The sequence below is a fragment of the Camelus ferus genome, chromosome 8, assembly GCF_009834535.1.
Source record: "Camelus ferus isolate YT-003-E chromosome 8, BCGSAC_Cfer_1.0, whole genome shotgun sequence".
NCBI lineage: Eukaryota > Metazoa > Chordata > Mammalia > Artiodactyla > Camelidae > Camelus > Camelus ferus.
The window spans coordinates 51,481,431-51,496,952 of NC_045703.1; the positions used below are offsets into that span (position 1 = coordinate 51,481,431).

Below are 15,522 nucleotides of genomic sequence, written 5' to 3' on the forward strand. Positions count from 1 at the left end.
ATTTTTTTAAGTCTTCTTTAATTTCCTTCATCAGTGGTTTATAGTTTTCCATGTATAAGTCCTTCACCTCTTTGGTTAGATTTACTCCTACGTATTTTATTACTTTGGGTGCTATTTTAAAGGGGATTGTTTCTTTACTTTCTTTTTCTGTTGATTCATCGTTAGTGTAAAGAAATGCAACTGATTTTTGAACGTTAATCTTATAACCTGCTACCTTGCTGAATTCTTCGATCAGCTCTAATAGTTTTTGTGTGGACCTTTTAGGGTTTTCTATATATAGTATCGTGTCATTGGCATATAATGACACTTTTACCTCTTCTTTTCCAATTTGAATCCCTTTTATTTCTCTCTCTTGCCTGATTGCTGTGGCTAGGACTTCCAAGACTATGTTGAATAGGAGTGGTGATAGTGGGCAGCCTTGTCTTGTCCCAGATTTTAGTGAGAAGCTTTTGAGTTTTTCACCGTTGAGTAGTATGCTGGCTGTAGGTTTGTCATATAGAGCTTTTATTATGTTGAGATATGTTCCCTCTATACCCACTTTGGTGAGAGTTTTTATCATAAATGGGTCTTGAATTTTATCAAATGCTTTTCAGCATCTATTGAGATGATCATGTGGTTTTTGTCCTTTCTCTTTTTGATGTGATATATTACATTGATTGATTTGCATATGTTGAACCACCCTTGTGTCCCTGGGATGAACCCCACTTGGTCATGATGTATAATCTTTTTTATGTGCTGTTGGATTCTATTTGCTAGTATTTTGGTAAGGATTTTTGTATCTATGTTCATCAGTGATATTGGTCTGTAATTCTCTTTTTTGGTGGTATCTTTGCCTGGTTTTGGTATCAGAGTGATGGTGGCCTCATAGAATGAGTTTGGGAGTATTCCCTTTTTTTTCAATCTTCTGGAAGAGTTTGAGAAGGACTGGTATGAGTTCTTCTTTGTATATTTGGTAGAATTCCCCAGTGTAGCTGTCCAGTCCTGGACTGTTATTTGTATGGAGGTTTTTTATTGCTTATTCGATTTCATTTCTAGTGATCTGTTTGTTCAAGTGATCGGTTTCTTCTTGATTCAGTGGACTGTATGTTTCCAGAAACTTGTCCATCTCCTCTAGGTTATCCATTTTGGTTTCATATAGTTTTTCATAATACTCTAGTATGATATTCTGTATTTCTATGTTGTTTGCTGTAACTTCTCCATTTTCCTTTCTTATTTTGCTTATTTGTGCTCTCTCTTTTTTCTTCTTTGTGAGTTTGGCCAGAGGTTTGTCAATTTTATTTACTCTTTCAAAAAACCAGCTTTTGGTTTGATTGAGTTTTTCTGTTGTTTTTTTTAAATCTCTATTTTATTTATTTCCTCCCTGATCTTTATTATTTCCTTCCTTCTGCTGACTTTTAGGTGTTTTTGCTCTTCTTTTTCTAGTTCTTTTACCTGGTGGGTTAGATTGTTTATTTGAGATTGTTCTTCTTTTTTGAGGAAGGCCTGCATCGCTACAAACTTCCCTCTTAGCACTGCCTTTGCTGCGTCCCATAAATTTTGTGTGGTTGTGTTTTCATTTTCATTTGTCTCAAGGTATTTTTTAATTTCAACTTTGATTTCCTCATTGACCCATTGGTTAGTGATAACTATTCTTAATAGCCCGTTAGCATTTACCTGGTCAAGATATGTCATAAAATAAGTTATTTTTTGGAAGTAAATTCACTAACCTGAGAACATTCTAGTAAGGGAAGAGGGTAAAAAATAACTTCAGTTATGGAGAAACAGTATATCAGTTATCTATTATACTGTAATAAACCACCCCAAAAAACCTACTGACTTAAAACAATGACTATTTATTTAGCTCATGATTCTCTGGGTCAAAAATTTGAGCTTAGCTGTGTAGCTCTCTCGGTCTGAGCCAGGCTTGGCGAATCTCAGCTGGCCTTACGTATTCAGCTACAGTTGGCTGCTGCAAGATTGGGGCTGGCTGGTTCATGGTGGCCTTGACTGGGAAGACTGGACCAGTGGGCCTCTCTCTATGGTCTCTCCCTTTCTAGCAGATGAGCCCTGGCTCACTCACATGACGTTCTTAGGATCCCCAAAGAAAGCAAGAGGGCAAACCCCAAATCAGAATTATTTTTCAGTGTTCTACTTATACAATACTTGCTATCCTTCCATTGTCCAAAGCAAGTCACACACCCAAGCTCAGGGTCAGTGTGGGAGAGGACTACTAAAGGACAAGATACAAAGATGTGAGCCAATTAAAGCTTCGTTGGCACAATCAGCCCACATTACTGAGGGACAACTGACTCATCTGGTCTTCATCTGTTTGGGGCATGGCTGACACAGAGACCATGGGCAGTTTCCAGACCAGATTCCAATGTCTTTATAGTCAGCATGTTCAACACTACCTAGGAAAACTGTCATGTTACAGGGGGAAAAAAGAAGAAGTTATTAGAAATGCTTACTTTTCCAGAAACTTCAAAGGGAAATTGGAGCTGTATCTGATCAGTTGGTGAAATTATTAAAAATGCAATTTAGTGTGCTGTTCATTGACACTTAGCCCCTAAAGTCTTTTACTTTAACAGAATTGCTGCTTCCACCTCCCTCCAATAAGGTGGGCAAGGAAAACCTTCAGAAACCAGATTTTTTGTTGCCTGAAGTCTTGCCAGTGTTTAACTCTCATGAACTTTGCAGGCTGCCTGCCATAAGGAAAGGCACGTGTCTCAGAAGGCGGTCTCCTTCATCCATGATATACTGACAGAGGTTCTCACTGACTGGAATGAGCCCCCTCATTTTCACTTTAATGAAGCTCTCTTCCGACCTTTTGAGCGTATTATGCAGCTGGAGTTGTGTGACGAGGACGTCCAGGACCAGGTCAGTGTGTCATGGTAGCAGCGTCCACCATCCTCTCCACAGCCTGCTGCCTCTTTCTGAGTGCTGGTACTGTCCTATGAGTGTTCCAATGATCCTATGTGGGGTCGGTGACAAAAAGAGGTTAAGTAGTTTAGCTAAGGGTCCGTGATCAGTGATTGGTGGAACTGGGATTTGAAGCAGGCAGTCTGGCTGTACTAATCTATACTCTCACACCTAAGCCTATATTCTTAACCACTGTCATACCCTCTACTGAGAGACAGATGGTCAACAGACTAACTGGAGACTTCATATCTAGCATGACGGTGGGCTAGGAACACAGACAGATCCTCAGTCTCTGAAATCTACTAAAAATGTTAAATAAGGGTTAAAAATTTTAAATGCATTGACAAGGTGGGAAGGTAATAGCTCAGTAGTAGAACGCATGCTTAGCATGCACGAGTTCCTGGATTCAATCCCCAGTACCTCCATTAAAAATACATACATACATACATACATACATACATACATACATACATACCCTGGCAAGAAAGTAAGGAATATCAACATGCCCCAAACTAAGTAACAATGGGAAGCCAAAGAAGTAAGCAGAGCTCTGAGACTGGATTTGCCACGAGGGAATTTGCTGTCAGGTGAAGCTGAAGGTCTGCATTCAATCAGAAATAATTGGCTCATTAGGAGATAACATGTCATGAATACAGAAAGAAAGGCAAACAATAAAAATAGACACACACACACCCCTCCCCAGGTCCCCACCAGGGATCCAAATATCAGAGTTAATCAGAGGCTGACTTTAAAATAACTATGCTTACTAAGTTCTGAACTATATTCAGAAAGATTTAGGACAGGAGGGATTTTGGCTCTGGAGGCATGAAGAAGTTAGTGAATCCTCTCCACAAAAATCAAGTATACAAAAAGAAAAAATTGTCAAAAGCAACTATTTCAGGGCTCTTGAAATTGACCAAGGGCAGACAATGAATTGAGTAGCATTTATGCTTAAAAATAGTTCTTGCTGGAACTTTGGTTAAGAACAGTGGGAATCTGTGACCTTTCTGAAGACCGAAGTCATCACTCTTACAAACTGTTAGCAAGAGTAGGAATTTGACTTCTGTGAGGCTGACGGGGAAAATCAGCTTTTCTGCTGTAAGAGACAGATTTGATTTGGAGAAGAGGAAAAGAGACCATTAGCCTATTAACTAAAAGGGATGAATTCTTTGGAAATGAGCAAGACAGTATGGTAACTTTGCCAGCCTAAGGTTGCAGTGGTGAACCAGTAAGAAATTAACATGAGACTCTGGAAACCAGAGATTCATAGAAGGGCTAGGTAAATTCCTCATACATCTCTGGCTATCACTGAGACATGGGCATATACAGGATAGACCATACAGATCCCATCAGAAAGTAAAAGACCAGAGAGACTTAAGAACTGGCTGAACTTTGAAAATTCTCCCCAACCTGCACAAGAAAGTCTCTTTTGTTTATTTTTGGGGGGGGGGTGGATAATAAGGTTTATTTTTATTTATTTGTTTATTTTTAAATGGAAGTACTGGGGACTGAACCCAGGACCTTGTGCATGCTAATCACACACTGTACCATTGAGCTACACACCACCCCACTGCCATGAGAGTGGAAGTCTTAAAGTCTCAAGGTGTTTGAGCAAAATCTATTCATTTTATCAGCTAACCACTAACCTATGCACTAGGACAGCACTAGGAAGTCAGGCTGAAAAATAAAAATTAAAAAATTGAGCAAGACATTGGTATGATTGGTACCATGGGAAGAACAAAAATTCTACAATATAAGTCCAAGTGAATTAGTTAAAAAAAAAAAAAACCTCAAAAATAAATCAGAATCCAGCATTGCTACAGTATATCTAGAATATCGAATGTTCAGCCAAAAAAAAAAAAGTGAGACATGCAAAGAAACAAGAAAGAGTGATGGGTACTTGGGGAGAAAAGCAATAAATAGAAACTGACTTAGAGTGAGACCAGATGTTGGGTTAGGTTAAAACCATGGTTATTTGGACCCAAAATGCAGATTTGAGGTGAGGAAGGTTGAGCAGACATAGTATCTAGAAGAGCTGGTGATCTCTATTAAGATCACTGGCTTAACTAGAAATCACGAAGCGTTTTGCCAAAGAAATCCAGTGCACATGGTGGGAAGAGGGTTCTGCTCACTGGGTCCCAGCTCTGGCTTGGGGTGTTGGATTAGGGGACAGAGACTTTAAAGCAGCTATTATAAATATGCTCAAAGAATTAAAGGAAAATATAGCAATGACTCAAAACATGGGAAATCTAAGTAGATAAATGGAAACTGAAAGAATGCAAATTCTAGTGAAAAGGACAATAACGGAAGTGAAAAATCCACTGTACAGGTTACTAGCAAGATTTGACACTGTAGAAGAAAGAATCAGTGAACCTGAAAATACATTAATGTAAAGTATTCATTCTGAAGATCAGAGACAATTAAGTCTGAGCAAAATAAAGCCTTAGAGACCAGTGGGATAATGTCAATTTTGTTCTTCAAAAGACATCATTGAAAAATAAAAAAGAGAAGCCAAAGCTGTGAAAAAAAAAAATACTTGCAAATCATGTCTCATGAAGAGCTTAAATCTAGAATGCATAAAGAACCCCAATAACTCCATAATAAAAAGACAACGTGGAGAAGACAAAACCTAATTTCAGAAACAGCAAAATATTTACAAATGGCATGTGAAAAGTTGCTTAGCAATGTTAGTCATCAGTAAAATGGAGATTAATGCAATGTGGCTGCTTATTTAGGAGATTTCTGGGTGAGTTGTTCTAGGTTCCACTTTTCCCTTTCACTAAAATTAACCCAGAAGTAGGGAGCAGAGAAATACATCACTCTCCCCAGAAATTCTCCTGCTTCTTTTAAGGAAAGGCTGTTCATTGCCACCTCCTCTGCCTCTTCCAGGTGGTCACATCCATCGGTGAGCTGGTTGAAGTCTGTTCCACCCAAATCCAGTCAGGATGGAGGCCCCTGTTCAGTGCTCTGGAAACAGTGCACAGCGGAAACAAGTCTGAGGTGAAGGAGTACCTGGTTGGTGATTACTCCATGGGTGAGACTCTGTTGATTTTTGTGTCCTGAACCCTTACTGAATTTGTATTTTAATTCTACACTAATTATTATAGTTCTCAGGTTTTGGTGGAGTAAAGATTTTCTATATATCAGATCATGTCATCATCCAAAAGAGGAAGAGATGTTACCTCTGTCTTTCCAATTTAGATGCATTTTCTTTCTGTTTCTTGCTGAATTGCTCCAGCTGGGACTTCGGGTCCTGTGTCGAACAGGAGTTGGGATAGTGGGAAGCATGTGTGGAAGACTCCTGCTCTGGAGCATTAGATCTTCATGCCAGGCTTCATGCGTTCAGAAGAAGTTGAACACTAGGGGAGGCTGACATTCAGCTGTGCTCTGTGAGCAGTAAATGAGCTGGCGTGGCAGGGACACAAGTTCTGAGTCCTGCCAGCAGGCCAAGAACCCTGAGGGTTCAGGCCCCACTCTCAATGACAGATTGGACCAAAAAGGCCAAGAGACTTCGCTGTCTCACTTATATGTTATCAGTGTGGAGTTCATTTGTTCATTCATAAAGCCAAAATGAAAAGTTATCTGCTTGCCAGTAAGAAGTACAAAAGTATCAAAGAATCAGGGAACCTTCCTCCCTCATGGAATTAGGGAGAATGAGTCTGGCCGGAAGTAGATGAGCAGCCACAGAGCAGGCCCAGGGACCTGGGGTGTTGTTTCAGGGACCCCAAGACAACCCCCACATTCAGAGACCCACCAGGACTCATGGGACTCGGCCCGTAGTTACGCTGAGATGCGTCACCCAGCTCAGATTTATTACATGGCTCACAGCCAAGATTTGTTAGGGCGACGTAGGAAGGGCAAGCCAGAGCATAGGGGAAGAGCACACAGAACCCCTGTGCAGGCTTCTCTGAGCCCTCGCCCTCCCATGAGGGGTTCCCACAGTGCACACTCTTGTGCTTGACTCTAGGGCAGTGTGTAGGTCTTTCTGTCTGGGGAAGCCCATGAGAGACCCAGCTGAGGGCTGGTCACTTGAGCAGCCCTCTGCCCAGCATGTACCAAAATCTACACTCCCTGAAAAAAAAAAGCAGGTACTCAGTTTAAACCATGTTATTGGTACCAACAGTCTGGGCCCAGTGAACCATTCAGTTAACTGTTGCCTGGGAATATTCTGAGAGCCAGGTTTCTAGACTCCAGCCAAGGGCCAACCTTGCAAGCAGGCCTTTCTAGGGAGAGGAGTCTCCAGCCTTCTGTGATCTTTTCAGCACAGGTATGAATAAATTAGATATGCCATGAAGGCTTTCTCTAAACCTTCCCTTCTCTATAATTCTGTGTGCGGGAGAATTCCAAGCCACGTATTCAGTTTCCCTGTAAAGCCTACACATTGCCTCAGCCCTGCCTTCAGCCGGCTTTGCCCTCATCCCTCTACCGAGATCTCTTCGTAGCCTTCCTACGGCGCCCCCTGCAGGCACTGAGAAAGACAACATGGGAGTCAAGCCAGTTTTCCAGTCAAAGGGCCTGGGCTTTTGTCTAGTGGCTTTTTCTAAGGCTCCGTGGAAGGTGCTGGGAATATAGGCAGCCAGAAAGGTAGAGACTTGACATCCTTTAAACTCTGTCATCTTTCTCTCTCAGGAAAAGGCCAAGCTCCGGTGTTTGATGTATTTGAAGCTTTCCTCAATACTGACAACATCCAGGTCTTTGCTAACGCAGCCACTAGTTACATCATGTGCCTTATGAAGTTTGTCAAAGGACTGGGTAAGTGGAGTCCTCTTTTCATACCTCCTGCCAGCGAGAGATCCTTTCCTGGATGGCATCCAGGGATAGAAGCAGATGGTGCTGTGCTGTGTACTCAGAGTCACAAAGCTCACTGTAAACGCAGCTTGGGTTTTGTCTAGTGTTGATATTTTTCATTGTGTTCATGGAATAATTTCCTAATGAAGCATGTTTCAATCTATGTATTATTTTACTCGACTTCTTTATGAATCTTAAAATATTCAATATTACATTCACCCATTGTCCTCATGCAGGAAATGACTGTCCTTAATGTCACATAATTAGCAGCCTGAGTTTGAGTTCCCAGCTCTTGAGCAAAAATTAAGAATGCCTTCCCCCAGACCTTTTTGATTATAGAATGTATTTTGGAAGTGTAGAAGGCACCCTTCTCTGAGGCCTTGTGTATTTCAGGAACCACCTAGCTGATTTGATGCTTAATTTGGGAGAAACTTTAACACAGCAGAGTCTTGCTGCACAACGTGACCTGCCAGAGCAGATGTTTTCATAGCACTGGTTTGGGGTGAAATGGAAGGAAGTGGCAGTTAGTTAAACCAAAAGATAAAAAGGAGCTCAAATTTTGAGAGTTTCATCCTGGAGTGCTCTTAGATCTGGAACCTTGAGAACCTTTAAAACAAACAAACAAACTATATATATATATAAAATTCATAATATTCTTTTATATTCTTGCCAAATGATTGACAATTTCTTTGAAAAAGAGAATAGAACACGAGAAGTTAAGTGACTTCGCTCATGTTCTCCTTATTTTGGAAGCGTGGAGCAGGAATGGAATGCAAGTTTCAAGATAGAGGCTGGAGGCCACAGGTCTGATCTGTAGACCATCCTCATTATTTTCTGTTATTATGCGTACCTGTTCTTTTATTCTGTATGTCCTGGGGACAGAGGGCTGAGCTGAAGGGTACCCACAGAAGCCCCTCATTTATTGACTTTGCAGACTGGGCTTCAGAGGAAGACTTCTTTTGAGAGACAGAATGAAGATTTTATTCTTTTTAAACTCTGCTCTACATTAAATAGAAGCCAAACAACTTAGTATCTTAATCATAAGAATACCTTAAAGCCTGAATCTCTGCCTTAGATAGTAAAAAATCCAGTCCTTCTCTAGAAAAACCTCTTCCTCCTGTGTTTCTCCTTTACTCTCTCAGCTACTAGCACACTCACAGCACTTCTGATATGAGATGTGTGGGGTTTGCTCCCACACCAAGCTGTTCTCTGTGATACCAGCTGGGTATCCTACTATTCAGTTCAGCTCCATCACTAACCAGAGTTAGCAAAGACCCCACAGGTTAAGGGCGCCATCCTACACGACTACCCCCCATTTCAAACACCAACTGCAAGTAGCAGGTCCCCAAGTTACCCACCATGTCTGTCGTAGCTTGGCTACAAATCACAGGTTCCCAAGACTCCCCACCCCTTGGATTCGATCTTTTGTTAGAATAGCTCACAGAGCTCAGGGGAATGCTTACGTGTACCAGTTTATTACATAATAATGGCTGTGATAGAGGATACAGACGAACAGCCAGAGGAAGAGATATATGCAGTGAGGCCCGGAGGGTCGCAGGTGCAGGATCCTCTGACCCCACTGAGTTGGGATACACCCTCCCAGCATGTAGATGTGGTCATCAACCCAGAAGCACTCCAGAGCCCATACTTTGGGGATTTTTTTATGGAGGCTTCATCATGTAGGCATGATCAATCATTAACACAATTTCCCGTCCCTCTCTTTTTGCTAAAGGATAAAGGGATGGTGCTGAATGTCTCAAGATTCTCATCCTGGTGTGATCTTTCTGGGCAACCAGCCCCAATCCGGTTCACCAAGCATTGCCTCATTAGAACAAAAGACTATCACCCAGGAAGCTGTGAGAGATTTAGGAGCTCTGCATCAGGAACTGGCTTTGAAGACCAAGTATTAGAACAAAAGATGCCGCTAGTATTCTTATCATTTAGTAAACTACAAGGATTTTAGTAGCTCTGTGCCAGGAACCAGGAGCAGAGACCAAAATGTGTATTTTCTATTATTTCACAGTCTTGTATTTCATTTAAGAACCATTATTATTGGTATTCTATTGTTCAGTGAACAGTCGAGTGCCTGCTACGTGGGTGAGTGGCCTGTCCGTACTCTGGGGATACAGAGATGAATAAAACGTGCTTCCCGCCTGTGGGAGGCTGACAGACATATAAATCAATAATCACAATTCAGTAAGATGAGTACTTTTATAGACGTTAGTAAAAAAAAAAAAAAAGAAGCCATTTAAACTGAAGTGAACACACAGCTGAGACAGGGTTCTTGGTAGAAGGGCCCGTGCAGGCTTCAAAGAGGAAGTGACATTTGAACTTTGTGGAGTGAGCCATTGGTTGACTTTTCTAAAAGTAGGGTTTGTTGTAAGTACCCAAATAGGAGAGACACTGGGTGATGAGTTGGAAAGAAAGGAAGGGGCCAGGCTGTGAAGGGCCCTGCATGCCACAACAGGGACTAGAACATGCGGGGAAGACTTCTACGCTGAAGTGAGGTGCATCGCCTGGGATCTTAGAAACGAAACTCTGACAGGCACAGCGTCCCTGTGGGTGAGGACAAGAGGCTTCAGGCAGAGACCTGAGCTGCAGTTGTTTGGGAGAGAGCAGAGAGGGTGGCATTCAGGAGACTGTAGAGATGGGATGGATAGGGCTGAGAGAGGAGGAACTGAGAGGGTGATTCCCCACTCCCCATGTTTCTTGCCAGGACTGTTGTTACCCTGAATTAGGATACCCAAAAGGAGTGGAGGAGAGGAAAAAGTAATGAATTCTGTCTTTGGACATTTGGACATGTTGAGCTTCTGGGACATATTTAGGTGGAGATGCCTAGGAACATGTTAGAAATGTTAGAAATTTGAGATTTTTTTTCTTGGGGAGGGAGCTAGGGCCTGAAAATAGAGGTGCAGAATTATCAGTGTGCACCTGAGGGTATTTAAAACAGGTAGATTCTACTTTTTTCTGTGAATTACAAGGTGGAGTTACTTGTCTGTGGGGAGGGGTCAGTGGGAACGTCTGAGCCCCCAGTGTAGCCATGTGGGCTGTGTCCTGCCCCGGCTCCAGGGGGCACCATTAGCACAGACTTGGATGTATAACACAGCGGCCTCAAACACTTTGGAACACTCACTGTGATGGGAAATGAATTTATTTTTAATTCCCACTTGGTTATTTCAACATGAATTTGAACAGCTCTGTGTTTTTATATCGTGAATTGCGTTCATCTAAACTAGCTGTTGGCAAACTATGGCCCACAGGCCAATTCCTACCCACTGTTAGTTTTTATAAGCAAAGTTTTACTGGAATACAGCCACGGTCATTTGTCTAAGGCTGTTTTTGTGCTACAATGAGAGAGTTAAGAAACTGCAACAAAGACAGTGTGACCTGCAAAGCCTAAAAAATTTACTGTCTCGGTCTGTATAAAAAAAGTTTGCCAATCTCTGGCCTAAAACACAGGAAATGCTTATCTTCTCTCTTCTTTTTAAAGGAGAAACATGCCTCTTTATCTTCTAAATTTTAGCTAATGCCCAGTAATTATGTCTGTTTGCCCACAGGGGAGGGTGCTCATTGCTACGACTGTAGACAATTAGAAACAATTACAGTACTGTGGAGTGATTTTATTAAAAGTATAGAAGTAGATTTATTACATGAGAAGAAAAATGATAGTTCTCAACTACTATTTACCTACAGAATATCTGGACGCCCTCTACAGGTCTTTTAGAGCTCTAGATATAGACACAAAAATTAGAAGTCATTTCAGTTCAATTAAGTAGGCTCCATCCCTAGGCCCCAGATAATTTAGAATCTTCCCAGAGTCTTCATTTATCATCGCTGTTTAATGCTGAGGACTGGTGATAAACCAGGTCCTTTTCCAAACAGAGAGGGGCCTTGCTTCATTCCAGCCCAGCACGTGGCTGGTCTCCAGGCTCATCCCCAATCATCAAAGATTCAGGAGTCACACCATCAATGAATCAAGTGAATGACGATGAATTACACTGTGCCCAGGTACCAAAAACACTGTCCAGCCACTGAAAGTACTGTGGTAGGACATGGAAAATGGATTTGTTGTTTAGTGAAAAGGAGAGTTTTGAAACAGAATAATTCCAACAAAGTAAGTACAGGATGATGCCAACTGTGTTTAACATGTGCATGTGTAGGGGGAATTCTGAAAGGAGTTTTCTCAGGGTTTTACAAGTTGGAGTAATATTTCTTTTGCAGTAGACATTTGGTGAACTAATGCTGCATAAATAAGTAGGTCTTCTGTTGTGAGGGGATGAGCAAGGGTAACTGTGTTTGTCTCTGTCCCCCCTGCCGCCCCCCAGGGGAGGTGGACTGTAAAGAAATCGGAGACTGTGTCCCAGGACCAGGAGCCACGTCCCCAGACCTGTGCCTCCCCGCCCTGGATTACCTCCGGCGCTGTTCTCAGGTACCCAGGCCCCGAAACCTGCCTCAGAAGATGTTTGCAAATCAGGCCTGAATGTCTTTTGACACTGAGCCCAAGAGAAGTACTTTCTGCTATCTCTGAGGAGACTGGGGCTTCGATTTAGAGTATAAATTTTTGTCCCCACCCCTCTACAAAGGAGAGAAGTGAGAAATAAAAACATACCAGAACACAACTGGATTTTGAGACCCCTGACACTTCTCATTTATACTCCGGTATCCAAAATACCTTAATCTCGACACCTGTGTCAGGCTGGGAGGCCATGGGGAATCTTCCTGATGGTGCCAGAGTATGGACAGTGGGCTGCACACAGTGAAGAGAGACATAAAAAAAGAAAAAGGAACGTATTCAGTCAAGATCTAGTCCAGAAATCCAATAAAACGTCGCTATCAGTGTGAACAGTGACCTTCCTTGTGCTAAGCCCAGTAGTTCTGTGTCCTCATCCGTGTCACACGCCAGTGGAGCAAGACGGCACTCCCTCCTTGAAGCCTTTTGTCCTCTAAGCTTCCGTGACACCCTCCCGGAAGCTCTTCTCCTGTTTCCTAAGGTTGTGTCCCCAGGCCTCCCCCTGTCTGTCTGTGACCTCTCCCTCGGTGATAGCCTTAAGCCCCACGGCTTCAGAAAGGACACACGGCCCTGACTTCTTCCTCCAGCTGCTTCTGCAGGGCCCCACGTGACGTGACCCCCTCCCCTCCCACCCTCAGACCCTTCCCTCCCACTCACTGGGCTCACCCACGCTCACTTTCTGCCCCTCAAACACACCCTGGTTGTGACCGCTCAGGACCTTTGCTGCTCCCTCTGCCTGGAATCTCCTCTCCTGGGATCTCTGTATGACACTCCGTATCTTCCAGGTCTCATCTGAAACATCGCCTCCTCAGAGAGACCGGGGCTTGGGTGTCCACCAGCTCCTTGCCAACATTCCCCACATACCCCAGGTCACTCTTTCTAGGACCGCCTGTCTAATTTTCTCTGTAACATTGACGTCAGAAATTTTATCTGAGAAAGGAGTATGTCTGTAAGATGCACAGGACAGAAATTTTGTGTCTCCCCCGCAGCTGTTTCCCTAATCTCTAAAACCATACAGGCACAGCTGGAACCACTCTAATTTGTAGGGATACATGGGTCCTTGGGAGTTTGTCCCAGTAACAGATCCTGGAGGACGGGGCTGTAGCAGTGAGGACAGGATAGGGCCCAGGACAACCTGTTAGCACTGCTTCTCATGCCTTCATCTCTCAGCCTTGTCCACGGATTCTTCCATTTCCCCAGTTGCCCCGTTTCACTGATGTTAAGTCAGGGGAAGGGAAATCAGAGGCTGGCATCTCCTTTGCCTACAGACTCTCTTCTCAGTGATCCCCACAGAACTCTCTCTCCCAGGCAGAAATTCTTGACATGTTTCATGGTTCCCTTGGCAGGTTTATGAAAGTCTATCAGACTGCCATGCAGTTGAGATGCTGGAAAGTCTCTATAGGGTCCTCTTCCTCTACCTTTTTGTTGCCATTGAACTCTGTGTCATCTGCTTCATGGGATAAATGCCTCTTGTGAGCGGCCTTATGAAGCCAAGTCACAACCAAGTTTAAAACTTTCACACAGTGGGAGCCTTTCTGGTTTTCTCTCCCCCTTCTCTTACTAGGATATAGTTTTGTTGTTATTTATACTCAGAGTGCAGATTTTTCCAGTATATAATTGCAATTTGGTATTTTTTTATTTAGTTATTGGCCAAAATCTACAAAATGCCCTTGAAGCCAATATTCCTTAGTGGGCGACTTGCTAGCTTGCCTCGAAGACTTCAGGAGCAGTCGGCGAGTAGTGAGGATGGAATGGAGTCAGTCCTGTCTGATTTTGATGATGACACTGGTAAGTCAGTTGGTTGGACTAAACCAGGTTATTTCCTGTGTTCGTATTCCCAGAAGCCTTAGCCATGAATTAAGTAACTTAAGAGAAGCCTTAGCCATGAATTAAGTAACTTAAGAAATCATGAGCCCATTTGTATTTTTATGATTTATAATTCTAACAGAACCAGTCTACCCTGAAGTTTCCATGGACTCTCCAAAAGCATTTTACAATTGATGCCTCCAAAGCTGTCCTTTTGATAGATGCCTCCATCTAAAACCAGTGTAGATTTGCAGAGTCCACCCAGTATAGTTTCTAACTCGGAATTCTCTTGAATTTAGCAAATTGCATTGTGGTTGCATTGGTGCATTGGTACTTAAATTGGCTGGTAATTTTCTTTAATACCTTCTAGGAAACATAGTCATTATATAATCACTTCCTGCAGGTTTTTGGTTAGAGGCTGGGGAAATTAAGCCTTTACAGAAGAGAGAATGTATCTGTAACTAGTGAAGCTGAAGGCTCATTAAAAGAACACATTTAAAGCATGTGTTTCAAATGCATTCCCATGTAATTTCCTGTGAATTCGAGTTCAATCTAGTAGCTTTGGATAATTTTCAGATGGGTTAACTCATGCTCACGTTTGCTGTCTCTCAGTTCAGATAACTCTGTCCTATTTCTAGATCTAGAAATGGGAATGATATCCTTAAAGGGATCTGACATCTGGGCAGAAGAACTTTGAGGGAAGGTTTTTTTCATTTGCTTTTTAGTTTGTTTTTTAATTACTCTTCTGGTTTATTTTTCTGATACAAATTCGTTTACGGCAGTAGGTAGAAAACGTCCAGGTTTCCATAGGGCTTATAAACAGTACAACCTTACTAATTCAGACTAGTTGTGACGAAAAACTATAGGAAAGAATGAATATCTAACGTGTAGAACAATTAAAATTTTGGAAATTAGCTAGAGGTTGCCTTATAGAGGTTTCATTTTAATGATTAGATAAGAATAATTTTTACTCAGCATCTTAAACCTCCAACCCAGACAATTATAAGAAGTTAATGTTGCTTATCTATAATACAGTCTTTAAAACAGTTGTAGATGGTTTGTATATGTAACCGCGATCATTCCCTTCCCATTTGTGCAAACCATTAATCCGTTTTTTTCCCTAGGCAGCCCACCGTCTTATGGATGAAGTTCAGCCAAGCACCTATCTAAGGTTTCCCACACTATAAATTCATTAAGGGCTTAAAGTTTTAGTTATATATGAAATATACCTAGATCAGAGAAAAGACTAAAAGTAAAAGCTTTGAATATTTAAAATTAATTCTCACCATTGATACACTCTTAAATATGATTCCTCTGGTTTCCAAAAGCAAATAATTGCCTCTCCATTTTCCTATGGAAATGTCAAACATACATAAAAACTAGGCAGAGTGGTATAAGGAATAGTCATGTATCCATCACCCAGCTTCAACCATTATTAATACATAGCCAATCTCGTATTATGTATATCTACACACACATGCGCGCGCACGCTCTCTCCCTGTCTCCCTCTCCCCGCACCT

The 15,522-nt window shown here is 42.2% G+C and overlaps 1 protein-coding gene across 3 annotated transcripts in view; it reads left to right on the plus strand.

Annotated features, from left to right (window-relative positions):
* ARFGEF3 (ARFGEF family member 3) overlaps positions 1-15,522 on the plus strand; it is a 154,107-nt gene that overhangs the window by 113,595 nt on the left and 24,990 nt on the right. For all 3 annotated transcript variants that reach the window (XM_032485019.1, XM_032485021.1, XM_032485020.1), the window contains 5 exons: positions 2,677-2,856; positions 5,788-5,932; positions 7,528-7,650; positions 12,012-12,115; positions 13,840-13,984. In XM_032485019.1, the coding sequence (XP_032340910.1) occupies positions 2,677-2,856; positions 5,788-5,932; positions 7,528-7,650; positions 12,012-12,115; positions 13,840-13,984 (697 nt within the window). The remainder of the gene's footprint in view (positions 1-2,676; positions 2,857-5,787; positions 5,933-7,527; positions 7,651-12,011; positions 12,116-13,839; positions 13,985-15,522) is intronic.